The sequence below is a fragment of the Scardinius erythrophthalmus genome, assembly GCF_964197995.2.
Source record: "Scardinius erythrophthalmus genome assembly, chromosome: 19".
NCBI lineage: Eukaryota > Metazoa > Chordata > Actinopteri > Cypriniformes > Leuciscidae > Scardinius > Scardinius erythrophthalmus.
Window position 1 is genome coordinate 8,708,639 of NC_138239.1, and position 13,270 is coordinate 8,721,908.

A 13,270-nucleotide genomic window follows, 5' to 3' on the forward strand; every position below is an offset into this window, starting at 1 on the left:
TCTCTTATTAGCCATCTCTAGATGCGCATATCTGAGATTTTATTCAGAGGAACCTCACAGCTTGGGCTATAATGCCCCTGAGAGTATTTGGGTTTTTGTGTACATGTGGTTTCTGTTGTGAAAGTTATAGATGAATCATGTTTGTTTTGTGAAATAGTTCGTATGCAGATTTCACACAAATTTGTGCGAATGCACAGTTAGTGAATGAGACCCAATGTTAGTTATTCACCTGGTTTACACCTACCTAAAAATGGGAGTGTGCTGGGGATACAATCGGGACAGCAGATCAGCAGAAAAGGAATGTCTTCGTAAAGTCATTGGACGTCCCCTGAACTTTGAGGAGCACCCCAGTTCTGGAGACAAGGCTTCATCGCCTCCTTGTAGAAGTTCATTTTCCATCCTCTGCAGCTCTCGCTTAGCCTCCAACAGATGACGCTTTCGTGCTATCTTCTCCAGTTGGTAATGTAACCTTTTGCGGCGCACACGGTTCTCAGCTCTGCGCAATGCATGATGTTTCAGCAGTTCCTCCTGCACCACCCTTTTCCTGTCACCCATTAAGAGTGATAGTGGGACTGTTTCAGCACTGCCTTCTTTCTCAGTCCCCTGACCAATAGGAAGTATGAGATCTGTCTGAATCCCTGACTCAAGTGTTCCCTGTTCCCTGTGGGCTGCAAGCCGTTGCTTTTCTTGCAAGATCCACCGCTTGACTTTAGATGCAAAAGAAACCAGAGTTTAGAGAAGCACAAGGCTACACAACTGAAACAACAATTTGAAAGGACAATTTCTTAGTTACTGTCATGTATTCAAGGTTCATTTGCTTTAGTATTTGACTAGGGTGAAAGGTTTTAATCCATTACTTAAAAGCCTATGTTTTAAGTTCTCTGCTGAAGAACATAATATAGTATTTCAGTTCAACCTTCCTGAATGCTATAAAAATAGCAGTAAACTCTCTTATAACAAAAGTGCAATTCAGCATTGAATCCAGCATTTAAGCACAACTCAGTGTGTTTTCTGTACTCACTCTCAGTATACTGCTGTCGGAGACATGCCTGCTCTCTTTCCAGATCTCTTTCCGCTCTTTTCTGTTCCATCTGAATCTCCTCTCCTAGACACTCTATGTACCACTGCTGCTCCTCTAGTCGATGTCTGGGTGCTGTCCCATTGCCGCTCTCATGAACACTTGCTCCAGCAACCCTGAGCACACAACAAACGCAAACTCTACGGATGATGCACTAGTCAACCAAAAAATGACAGATAGTGCTGAAAAATCAGAGACCTTTTAACACAAGTGTAATTTACTTCCACTGTTCATTTCTTTTGTTTTCGACATACTCCCTATAGTAACCAAGCAACACCATGACAACTCTATAAACAATATTTTCTCCAGAGGGCTCATTACCAGAGGAACATTTAGAAACATCATGAACTTGAACGATATATATATATATATATATATATATATATATATATATATATATATATATATATATTGAAAATGTACTGCTTTTGAATTAAAAAATCATATTTACCTGGTGTCAGAACTGGGTAGGCTGAGCTCTGTAGAGCTGTAGACCAAACCTCCTTCACTGGTCTGCAAAGACCAACATTTTACATTATATCCATTAATTGCATTACATAAAAAATAATGCCATTAGACATTTCATGAGTTAATTAATTAATTGTATGTTAACTTTGAAAGCCCTAAAAAAAACACATTTAATACCTCAATAAATCAGATTTTTCTCAACAGATTTGGATCAGAGACATTATTTTTCAGAAGGTTTCTACCTTGGCTAGGCATTTAGATTTAAGAAATACAATTGCTCTGAGTTTATTACAAAAATAGTGCACTAGCACAAATCAAAGTAATATCTCTAGGAATGTAACTTAAAGTTCTTAAAGTCTCCCTTTAAAATTGCCCACTATTTAAGTAAATAAGGCTGACTGAGTAATAAATTAAAAGATGACCTACAAAATATGCTAATAAACTAAAAAAAAAAAAAGCCTACAAACAAGTAATATTATTTTTTTAGGACCACTAACTAAAAACCTAAAGGTATAGTTCACCCAAAAATGAAAATTCAGTCATCATATACTCACCCTCAAGTCATTCCAAACCCAAAAGGAAGATTTTTTTTTTAGACTAGTAAGAAAATATTTTTCATTTTTGTACGTAATATTTCACATTAAAAAGTACAAAAGACATTGTTAAAATATTCCAGCCCTCGTATCTCAAGGTCATTTTAAGTGGATTTATGCATTACAAAGCATGGACTGTACCAGTCTCCTCTCCCTCAGAACAGCCGCCTCTGCAGGATGGTTGAACCTAAACTTATGGAGTCCTCCTAAGGTAATCACTGCACCTTAAGGGAAATAGAGATACACAATAATACATCAGGATAATCAAAATATGTCATGTAAACAAATTATTTTGTTCGTACATGAAATAGGTATGAAGGCTAATTTTCTGCACACTGCATTTACCTTGTGCAAGTCTGCAGGGCTCTGTGATTTCTCTGTCATTGACCATGCAGATGTTCCCTGAGACTGGCTTCAGAGTCACCACCCCGCTCTTATTTCCGATCTCACAGGAGGAACCATCTGGCAAGACTGAGGGTTTGAGGTGCAAGTTAATCACTGCTGTCCACTTCAAACTATTATATTGCCATACAGGTCTTCAGACTGGTTTCAACACATGTCAAATCTTAACACATTACACTACAATTGCGATGTGGCAAAATATGCATCTCTGACCACCTCTGAAAGTGGTTTGAGTGACAGGATCACAAGACGCAAGCCTAAATACAGTCGCCATATGAAAAAAGCTAAACGTAGGCTATAGACAATCTACACCAGTTTCATGACTTCAACATAACCATTACTAAGCTTCTGACCACTTTTTGTTCCCTGAAAGTTTAAGATAGAATAATTACAAGAGCATGATTATAAACACAATGAGGCTGTGAAAGTGGACTCATCAGTAGATGAGTTTTCATAATGTTTGTTCATAATGATGTTTAATGCCCCCGACAACCTCAGTAGTCCGATTTAGCCAATTGTTAGCAACCACCTTTTAAAGATGAGTAAAAGCTTTTAAAAAACATCACAAGGGGTATTACTGATGTATTTTATGTCTTAGAATAAAACATAAACATATTTTGAGTTTGTGTTAACCACAGACCTGATTTCAGGCATTTAACCAAAACCCCCATTCAAAAAACCTGTTGATTTCAGGACAATGAAACCGGAAGTTCTAAAATGCTAACTTTTTAGAGGTCACAGGTTTTGGCCTACAAAACTGCATCATCCCCGCAGAACTCTATTCAGCACTGTTAGTACCAGATGTAAACGGACCATAAAAATGTTGAGATGAATATCAGATACCTATGTGAGGCTCTTCCAGATTGTCGCCCTGAGGCCCAATTCTCGTCACCCCTTCCTATAGCACCAAAATGAAACACACATTAAAAGGAGTCAATGTGAGCATTTAGTGCATGGCCAGAATGAAACCTTTTCTTCTTCCATTTCATAATTTTTGTTTCTTTCACACCTCAAAGCCTAGCACAGGATTTGTCTACTGTTTATAAAGGATAAAAAGTCTGCTTATATAAGCCTGGTTCCAAGGGCGCACAATCATTCCCAGGTGGTTTTAACTTTTAAAGCAAGGAAACTGCTGAAATTGCAGTCTTGAGTTTTTTTACAGGCTATCAGGATTAACCTCTTCACACAGATTTACATACACCACTGAGTAACTCACTAAAATGTTCCAGCACAAACAACACAAAAGTACGAAAGAAGGAAAGTGAAAAAGGAGAGGGCGAATATCTGGACCACATGACCATAGCTCTGGGCTGTTTTACCTTCCTGTGAGAAGAATCTCAAGAGTTTTGCACACAGAACAAGAAAAGAAAAGACAGAAGAGAAATAAAGGTGAAGGAAGAATCTATTGGAGGGAAAAGAGAAAGAATCATTGGTTAATGACCCGAAAGAGCAAAGGATTTTGTAGAGCAAAGACTAGCTGAAGGCAATATGGATGTGACAGGAAAAGCAATGTATAACTAGCTGAATAATTCTACCCGAAGGTGGTAGATAGTGACGCCTGTGCTGAGGACGTCTGGCTCTAGAGCGATGAGGTGGGGCAGAAGCGAGCGGATGAGAACTCCTGCCCTGTCCTGGTTAATGTCCACACTGTAGCGCTCCAACAGAGCTCGCTTATCACACCAACTGTCAGACCAGTCTTTAGTCAGCTGCTCCACCTGCAGAGGAAACATGAGCGACTGTGAAAAAAGCAAGTGAAAAGACAACTGGCAAACACATGACCGCGCACACACACAAAAACGACACAAGTGAATCATCCTAGGAAGACAGTAACATGAGAAATGTAACAGAACAGTTACAGAATTCCTTATAAAAGTACAATACTGTTCAAAAGTCTGGGGTCAGATTTAAATTTTTTGTTTAGAAATAAATACCTTTATATAAAAAGACTTTTAAAATGTTACAAAAGATTTATCTTTCAAATAAATGCTGTTCTTTTGAAATTTATTTTCATCATAGAATCCTGAAAAATATATATCACAGCTTCCACAGAAATATTAAGCAGCACAACTGTTTTCAACATTGATAATTATAAGAAATGTTTTTGAGCAGCAAATCAGCATATTAGAATGATGAAGGTCGGATCATGTGACACTGAAGACTGGATTAATGATGCTGAAAACTTAGCTTTGCCATCACATGAATAAATTATGGTACATTTTAAAATATATTAAAATACAGTTATTTTTATTTTAATAATATTTCACAATACTTCTCGTTTTACTGTATTTTTTGTTATAGTAATTATGAGGAAACGGTCACATTGCAAGATATAAAGTTGCAATTACATGAAGTAAAGTCACGATAAAATGCAGCCTTGGTGAGCATAAGAAACTTTTTTCAAAAACATTTAAAAATCTTAATCGACCCCAAACTTTTAAACCGCAGTGCACATAAAGGAGAGCTCCTACAGAGCGAGCACAGAATTAACACAGACTTGAGCGTTTCAAGGACGTGAACTAACCTTCAGTTCATTCTGTAGGACTATATCAGACAAGCTACCTTCTCTCTCATCACTGAGAGACGGACTGGGGTTCCTCTGCTGTGGATGGAAAAAACAATTAGCAGTCAGCAACTTTTGTCTTATACGAGTATGGAAATTTGGCTAACATCATTGGCCTTGTGACACCATATCCTAACCAGGCACCTGACAAGTGTCCATTCCTAAGCTGCAGCAAAGAGCACAGGACAAGAAGACTGGTGTCTGTTATTGTTGATGTGAAATTTGGATAGTCACTCCATATAGTTAATTAGTAAACCTCAAATATGTTCTAAATGGCTTGACAGGTTGGTCTTTTTTTAAAGAAGACATGACCCGAAAGAGCAAAGGATTTTGGACATAATAATAATTTGGACTCAATAATTTGGACTCAAAAACAACTGTTGTCTACATAATAATTTGGACTCAAAAAAAAAAATATAATCAAAGCTGTACTATATGTCTAACCAAGTTGTATTCCAAAATTGAAGTTTTAAAGTTCCATGAAAATGTAATGTCCAATTTTAAAACAGGATGAATTTGCAGTGTTTATGCATTCAAAAGATATCAATGATGATTACTAAAATATGTAGACAATGAAAAAGTCAGGACACAGACACGTTCTAATACCATTTCAAAGTTGAGCAGCATGCTCTTCAGACGATCAATTTCCTCTCGCAGTTCTCTGATCAACCTCACATTGGCGTCCTGAGGTAAAACACGTTTTTTTTTAGATTCCTTAACTTCATCTCACAAGAAAAACATGTTGTGCCGACATTTTGAATGCATTTGGACAAACCTCGTTGACTCTTGGCTTGTTGACGATGTTCCTGGCATGAGCTGCATAGCGGAGGGTGCTCAGAGTTTCATTGTAGCTGCTGCTGGATGGCGAGACAGCTGGCGAAAAAAACACATCTCAGAATCAATTCTTCTGGCACTGCAACAAACACCATCAATTCACCATGCTGAATGACTTACTTGCAACCATGATGGTTTTGGAGTTGCCGCCCAGACTGTCTTTGAGAAGCCAGGTGAGGACAGAGTCCCTGTAGGGAATGAAGCAGTGCCTGCGCCCGCTGCCCGACAGAGAGCTGGACTGGCTGCCCACGGTGCTCCCTTCACCCTCACTGAGCACACTGTTAATGCTCTGACTGCTGCTGAACATCTGAGAGTTTTGGGCTAGAAAAACAAAGTGGAATGTGATGACAAGGAAGATAAGAAAGGATGATAAGAGTTAAGAAGGCCAGTGCCTACCAAGAGCGGATATGACAATGCCAAGGGTGACAAGAGATTTGTTGATGTTGGCTCCTTCAGTTATTCTGTCTCTGCAGTATTGAGGGTCTGCTCGTTCACTGACACAGCACAAAGAGGGGCAGAGTCAGTGTCAGAACTTTACTCTTCACCATTGCGCTTACATTCCAGAGATCACCCACTAGGGGGCATCTCTATCATGTTCAGTAAAAGCCACATTCTAGATTAGGGGTGTCCAATCCTGCTCCTGGTTACTCCAACCCAATTTAAACAGATCTGAACCAGCTAATCAAGGTCTTACTAGGCATACTAGAAACATCCAAGCTGTTGTGTTGAGGCAAGTTTGAGCTAAACTCTGCAGGATAGTGGCCCTCCAGGACTGTATTTGGATATCCTTGATCTAGATGTTGACTTTACAGGATCTATACTGCCTGAAAAGAATGATTGTTTAAAGTTAAACAAAGGCACTAACCTGCCAGCCAGGTCCACCAAGTTGATCTTGCTCACTATTTCTGAAGGAAGGTTATTTTCTAGAATAGCCTATAAAAAGAAAGCACTATTCACACTACAATATACACTACACTGGAAAAGAAAATGGGTGTAGAAACAATTTTCACTCAGAAATTGCTAACAATTTATTTTTTTTTAAACATACTCCATCAATTTTTGTTTTATTTACAACTTCTAAAAATAATTTTTACAGCGTCCCATTCAAAAGTTTGGGGTCGGTAAGATATTTTATGTTTTTGAGAGGAGTCTCTTGTCCTCAGCAAGGCTGCATTTATTTGATCAAACTACAGGAAAAACAGTAATATTGTGAAATATGATTAAAATTTAAAATAACTATTTTCTATTTGAATGTATTGTAAAATGTAATTTATTTCTGTGATGCAAAGCTGAATTTTCAGCATCATTACTCCAGTCTTCAGTGTCACATGATCCTTCAGAAATCAGTCTAATATGATGATTTGGTGCTAAAAAAACATTTATTATTATTATTAATGTTGAAAACAGTTGTACTACTTAATATTCTTGTGGAAACCGTGATACATTTTTTCAGGATTCTTTGCAGATGAATAGAAAGTTCAACTCTTTTCAATTCTATGTTCAATTTCTATTAGGACCAGAAATCTTCTGATAAATGTAATGCATCCTTGCTGTATAAAAGTATTAGCGTACTGTCCCGAAACATTTGAATGGTAATGTAGAGGTCATTTAATTATATTTTTTGACACTTGGATGATGAAGAAAGAAAATATCCAGTGTGACTTGCAGCCATTAAGAGCTTTAAGGTGATTTAACCAGTCATACAACAACACTAGTTTAATGCAGTTTGCTTTTACAAAAAAAAGACAAATGGGAGATCTTCAGATGCTATGGACATGATCAGAGATTCAAACCTGTGTGTATTGAATAGTAAAGATGGCATGAGATCGACTGCTAGCATCATGAACGTGTGTAGCGGCTGTGATGCGGTTAGCGATGCCCTCCTCAAGCAGATCCACTGCTTGCTTGTAGTCGGTAACTACATGCTGAGAAAGACCTATGATAAACACATAATAGCATCATCATCATCATCCTTTCCACAATTTGAGTCACAGATACACTCTTCCTGCCTGAGAATGACACTCAGATTACTGTAAAAGGAACAAAATCAGGAAGAGAATGATGCAAAATCCTCTTTTAATATAAAGTGGACTGCGGTGCTAAAACATTTACTAATTGGTCTTTTATGATGTCATTTGGTCGGAGTTTAGCCTCAGTTTAAATGTGCATGTGCGTACAGTGACCACAACTTTTCAAGCAAAACATTTACATTGTATTTTCATTTGTTAGGTTTTAAATTGTAATATATGTATAATATATACATATTATAATATAGTTCTGGTTCTCCAACTGGTTGTTAATCTTTTGGGAATTAGCAAATAAGTTAAAAAAAAAACAGAACAGTTATGAGAAAAGGTATGTATTTTGTTATTTAATGCTAGGAAAATTCAACCTTTTCAAGTATCCATTATGTCCAAATACTTTTTGGAGTTACTGTGTTTACATGTTTGAGAAAGACATCTGGTCAATACACAATGCCTTTCTACTCAGCTCCCAGAAGCCACATGGAAGTGAGGTCACTTCCTTTGCTGCACTGGGCTTTCTCCTAATACACACAATGACTGGATGTTGGACAAGAAGGAAGAGAGAGAGAGCAAAGCCTACAAATTGGCTACTCTCAACACAAGCTGTGGTGGGAACTCAGGGTATGTTCACACTTGTGGTTCGGTTCTCGTGGTTCTTTTGGTCTGGACTAAAAAAAGAAAACAATACATTTAGTCCTGGTTCGCTTAGCATTCACACTGTCATTTTAAGACTGAACCTAAAAAAAAAAAAAAAAAATTGTGACGGAACTTAACTTGAACATCCAAAACAATGCTGTGTTCTAGGCTTGTATGTGCATATGTATATTTTGACCAGTACTCGTGAAAAGTTTATAAAATGTGTAAAGGAGTCTTCCGTAGCACACAAATAAAGATCTGCTGCAAGGAGACGGTGTTTCTGACGCCTGTACCGAACTGTGATGGGCAACATCGTGACTATAATGAGAAAAAACAGGTAAGCTTCAGCATTCTGTCCTTTTTAAGGGCCCCATCTTGTGACATTACATCCTGTTTTTGGTTAGTTTAGATGTCTTTGGTCTGTGTGGCATTCTGTGGCGAGCAGGACGAGGCCGAGGGGCGTGAGAGAGTGGCAGTGGCGTGATTACTGATGAGATTTTATTCTTTACTTTTCGTTTTGTATTTGTTTTGGTTTGGTTTTAAAGTTGATGAATGTAAAAAAAAAAAAAAAAAATACAAAACGAAAAGTAAAGACAGCAGCCCCTCACGGACGACTGCTGTCACAATTAAACAAAACACAACACAAGTTCAGGCCTGTCCTCTCTCGATCTCTACTGTCGTCGCTCCCCCTTTATGCTTCTGCTCCTCCGTGAGAGATACGAGACCGGTGCGTTGCGCAGGTGTCGCTCATCAGTAATCACGCCACTCGTCCTGCTCGCCACACATTCATATTTCGGTTGAACCGCACCAGCGATTGTTTGGACCCATCTTTTCAGCATCTCAGTCCGCTTGTTTGGTGCGCACCAGGGTTTGGATGGCAGCATTCATACTTATTTACATGAACCGCCATGACAGAGCAATCGCACCAGAGTTTGTTTTAATCGAACCAAACCTGCCAAGTGTGAACACACCCTGAGTTACAAATGCAAACAGTAAGGAACGAATAACTTATGTACACAATTACTTCTTTAATAAAAATATACAACCATTCATTAAACTTTATAACACAGTGAGCGCTTTACTAGTGTTTTCATAAGTGTAAGTTACATTTTGACTTTGTTTGAGGAGATTCACCAGACTTACTTTGCCAGTTTAGTTCTTTCTACAACAAATCAGCTTGAAAGCCATTTAAAGTTTGCCGTGTGAACACTCACCCTGCACGTAGGGCCCCTTCTCTGGGTGTTCTCGAACCCTCAGGGGTGCTGGCTTCTTCTGCTCCGCACCTCTCAGCAGATCGCGGACACGCTCATTATAAATCTCTAAAAAACTGAGAGGGAAAACATAAGGTTGTGATTTGCTTTCATTTACAGACATTTTTCTTGCTTCATTCTCAGCATATGTTTGTTGGTACTGTTGCGAAAGTGTCAAAGGAAAAGAATCCAAGGGTTTCCTCTCACCTTATTTCAACTCTACAGCTCTGTCCATCAGTCGAGTCAACTTCAGACCTAAATAGACCCTTAATAAACGATAAAAAAGGCTTGTTTTGTAAGAAAACTTTCAAAGATAACGCCATGGATAATGTAAAGTGGCAGTGCTGGTAAATATATGTCATTATTAAAGGAGAACTCCGGTCAATTTTAACATTCACATTACAAGTGCACAGAAAATGTGAGTGATTCCTTCTGAATGAACACGAGTGAATCTGACTGCAGTAGATCGTAATCGATTGCCGAGTTCATGCGCTTGATCATAGGTAACTAAACCTATGCGCGTGAACTCGGCAATCGACTACTTTGGACTTCAACCGAAAACAGGATGTAAACACAGGTATTTGCGCTGGCTTAAATAACATCATTTTTATACATATCTTGCACATCTACTGCAGTCAGATTCACTCGTGTTCACTCTGAAGGAATCACTCACATTTTCTGTGCACTTGTAATGACACATCAAGGATGTTAAGAGGCTAAAAGCAGGTTTAGTACTTGCCCCATTGAAGTCAACAGGGTGCAAATTTTAAAAATAGAATAACTCGGTGTAGGCAACACCGATTTTTGTCGTTGTTCTCTGTATTGACAGCACTCCAAATGTACAAAAAAATTAGCTCAATGTTAAAATTGACCGGAGTTCTCCTTTAAAGGGATAGTTCACCCAAAAAAAGATTTTCGTTCATCTTCAGAACACAAATGCAGATATATTTATTAAAAACTGAGAATTTTTTCAGCCCTCCACTGAAAGTCCACAAAAGTAAAAAATTGAGGCTTCAAAAAGTTCATAAAGACATCATGGGCCCTATTTTAACGATCTGAAACGCAAGTGTCAAGCGCAAAGCGCAAGTAACTTTGTGGGCGGGTCTTGGCGCTGTTGCTATTTTCCCGGCGGGATAAATGACTCTTGCGCCCGGCGCAAATCTAAAATGGGTTGGTCTGAAGTAGCTTCATTATTCATAGGTGTGGTTTGGGCGTAACGTGAAATAAACCAATCAGAGCGACATCTCACATTCCCTTTAAGAGCAGACACGCTTTTTCCATCTATCTATCTATCGTAATAATGTATGATTTGCAAAAATGAAAACTGCTGCTTCTGTGTAGATGAGAGAATCAAAGTGTATGCGCGTTGTGCACACGCTACATTGATTATGGCCAAGCATGCGCCCTTAAAATAGCATATGAATAACATGCGCAACGCACCACTGACTTTAAACAATTTTTTCCTGGTTAGTGGCACAACTGTTTTCTAAACCTGCAAAATAGCATGAAGGAACGTTTGCGCCGGAACACGCCTCCTTTTTTGCGCTGAACCGCCCTGGGAGCGCAAGTTCATTCCCTAGTTTAGCGACGTGCTTCTGTGGAGGGAAAAGCGCGCTTTGCGCGGGTGCAAAATAGGAATGATACATGCGTCTGTGTACAAAGTCAATTGCGCTGGGTGCAAGATAGGGCCCCATAAAAGTAATTCATCTGAATTGAGTTGTTTAATCCAAGTCTTCTGTTTACAATTATGATCATTGTTCAACACATTAGAGCACATCAAATATGGTTAACAGAAGCTCAACTGTACTTGCTTGATGCATGTGTGTCAAGAAAGCTCATTTGATCTTCCATTTTCTATTTAAATAGACCATTACTTCAAAAGACATGCTTAAAACAGGTTGATTTATATAGATTACTTTTCCCAATGTCTTTATTTTGAATTTTGAATTTTTACTTAACAAATTACAGACATGGCCAATTCGCACGGGATTAAGATCACAGACAATCTCCGCAAATATTACAAATGATAAATTGACAAAAATTACAACTTTTTCAAGTATCAACTTTGGTTGCATGGACTTTCAATGGAGGGACAGAAATACATTCAACTGTATTTTGAAGATGAAAGAAATTATGGCCTTGTTTCACAGACAGGGCTTAGATTAAGCCAGGACTAGGCCTTAGTTAAATTAGGACATTAAATTAACTTTTTAAAATTTCAAAACATTACTGGTGTGCATCTTACTTGACAGATCCTTGGTGTCAGCCCAATGGAGTCCTGCAAAGATGAAGACGACATAATATTTAGGTTGAAATAAAGCTTCATCAATGACTTTATCTCATGCTAGTGCTGTTACTCACCGGAGTACCCATCATGGTGTACGTTTTCCCTGAGCCCGTCTGTCCGTACGCAAACAGACACACGTTATACCCCTCTGAAGCCCCAGACAGGACACACACACCCAGGTCCTGAAACACCTAGAGGAGACGACACACTTTTTTAGACAAATTTTGTTAGGTTAGTGCAAAACCTGCCTGGATCTCAAGGTGTTGAAATTCTTGTTCTGTATACTTTGAATGAGTTTGTTGAGAGAGCGTTATTGCTGATCCATGTTTGTTTGAGAGAGAGAGCCAACCTGGTCTTTGAAGGTTGCCTGCCTATGTTTGTGTATGTTTAGAGCGAAGAGAATGTGCTGCATCTGTGTTTGCTTGAGACCCTCAGAGCGAGTGGAGATCAAGCTTTGGCCTTTTTAACTGTAAGGAGAGGAGAAATGAAAACACAGAGACCTACTCCTCTATCACCAGCCCCACTTGGACTGCTCTATTTTCCTCTTTCTCTTCCTTCAGTTTGTTTTTCTTCAGAATTCATTGAACTCCTGTGTCTAAACGAAATCTCCTTGACAGCATGTTGTCCATCTCAGAGCTACGCTGGCATTTACCCTGTGTTTATGTTACACTTCATAATACACTGACACATGCCAGTCTGACATGTTAAAAAAGCACACCATATCAACAACCCCCATTATGTATTGTAGAGTAACTGTGTAGATGAGTAATTTAAGAGGGATTGTACACTGTAAAACTGCCATTTTTACAGATAATTCAGCCCCTTTTCAGCTACTAAAATCTGTTTTGTACCTTTAACATATACTGACATCCACCATCCACACAGTAGCTATATTTCCATCCAAATTTGTGAATGTAACTTTGGAATATCGCACAAAACATTTGTGAATAAAGCACCATATCCAGCGAGCCGAAACGAACAAAACCAACACAAACGTTTGTTTTTCATACACCCTTGTCTATCTTCATGAACTTTGAAAAGGATTACAAAACTAAACACATAAAATACATCTTTCTTTGTGTACTACAGGTGTGGGAGAGAGAGAGAAAGTAATTTGACATTCACGTCCACTGAAAAC

The 13,270-nt window shown here is 38.6% G+C and overlaps 1 protein-coding gene across 1 annotated transcript in view; it reads right to left on the bottom strand.

Annotated features, from left to right (window-relative positions):
* stard9 (StAR-related lipid transfer (START) domain containing 9) overlaps nucleotides 1-13,270 on the bottom strand; it is a 50,016-nt gene that overhangs the window by 14,373 nt on the left and 22,373 nt on the right. Inside the window, exons 4-21 of the mRNA XM_081348007.1 lie at nucleotides 12,207-12,323; nucleotides 12,091-12,123; nucleotides 10,053-10,111; nucleotides 9,810-9,922; nucleotides 7,729-7,871; nucleotides 6,801-6,868; nucleotides 6,332-6,429; nucleotides 6,056-6,256; nucleotides 5,877-5,974; nucleotides 5,708-5,785; nucleotides 5,063-5,140; nucleotides 4,077-4,256; nucleotides 3,385-3,439; nucleotides 2,485-2,610; nucleotides 2,281-2,363; nucleotides 1,530-1,591; nucleotides 1,022-1,194; nucleotides 245-707 (exon numbers count right to left, since the gene is read on the bottom strand). Of these exons, the coding sequence (XP_081204133.1) occupies nucleotides 245-707; nucleotides 1,022-1,194; nucleotides 1,530-1,591; nucleotides 2,281-2,363; nucleotides 2,485-2,610; nucleotides 3,385-3,439; nucleotides 4,077-4,256; nucleotides 5,063-5,140; nucleotides 5,708-5,785; nucleotides 5,877-5,974; nucleotides 6,056-6,256; nucleotides 6,332-6,429; nucleotides 6,801-6,868; nucleotides 7,729-7,871; nucleotides 9,810-9,922; nucleotides 10,053-10,111; nucleotides 12,091-12,123; nucleotides 12,207-12,323 (2,228 nt within the window). The remainder of the gene's footprint in view (nucleotides 1-244; nucleotides 708-1,021; nucleotides 1,195-1,529; nucleotides 1,592-2,280; nucleotides 2,364-2,484; nucleotides 2,611-3,384; nucleotides 3,440-4,076; nucleotides 4,257-5,062; nucleotides 5,141-5,707; nucleotides 5,786-5,876; nucleotides 5,975-6,055; nucleotides 6,257-6,331; nucleotides 6,430-6,800; nucleotides 6,869-7,728; nucleotides 7,872-9,809; nucleotides 9,923-10,052; nucleotides 10,112-12,090; nucleotides 12,124-12,206; nucleotides 12,324-13,270) is intronic.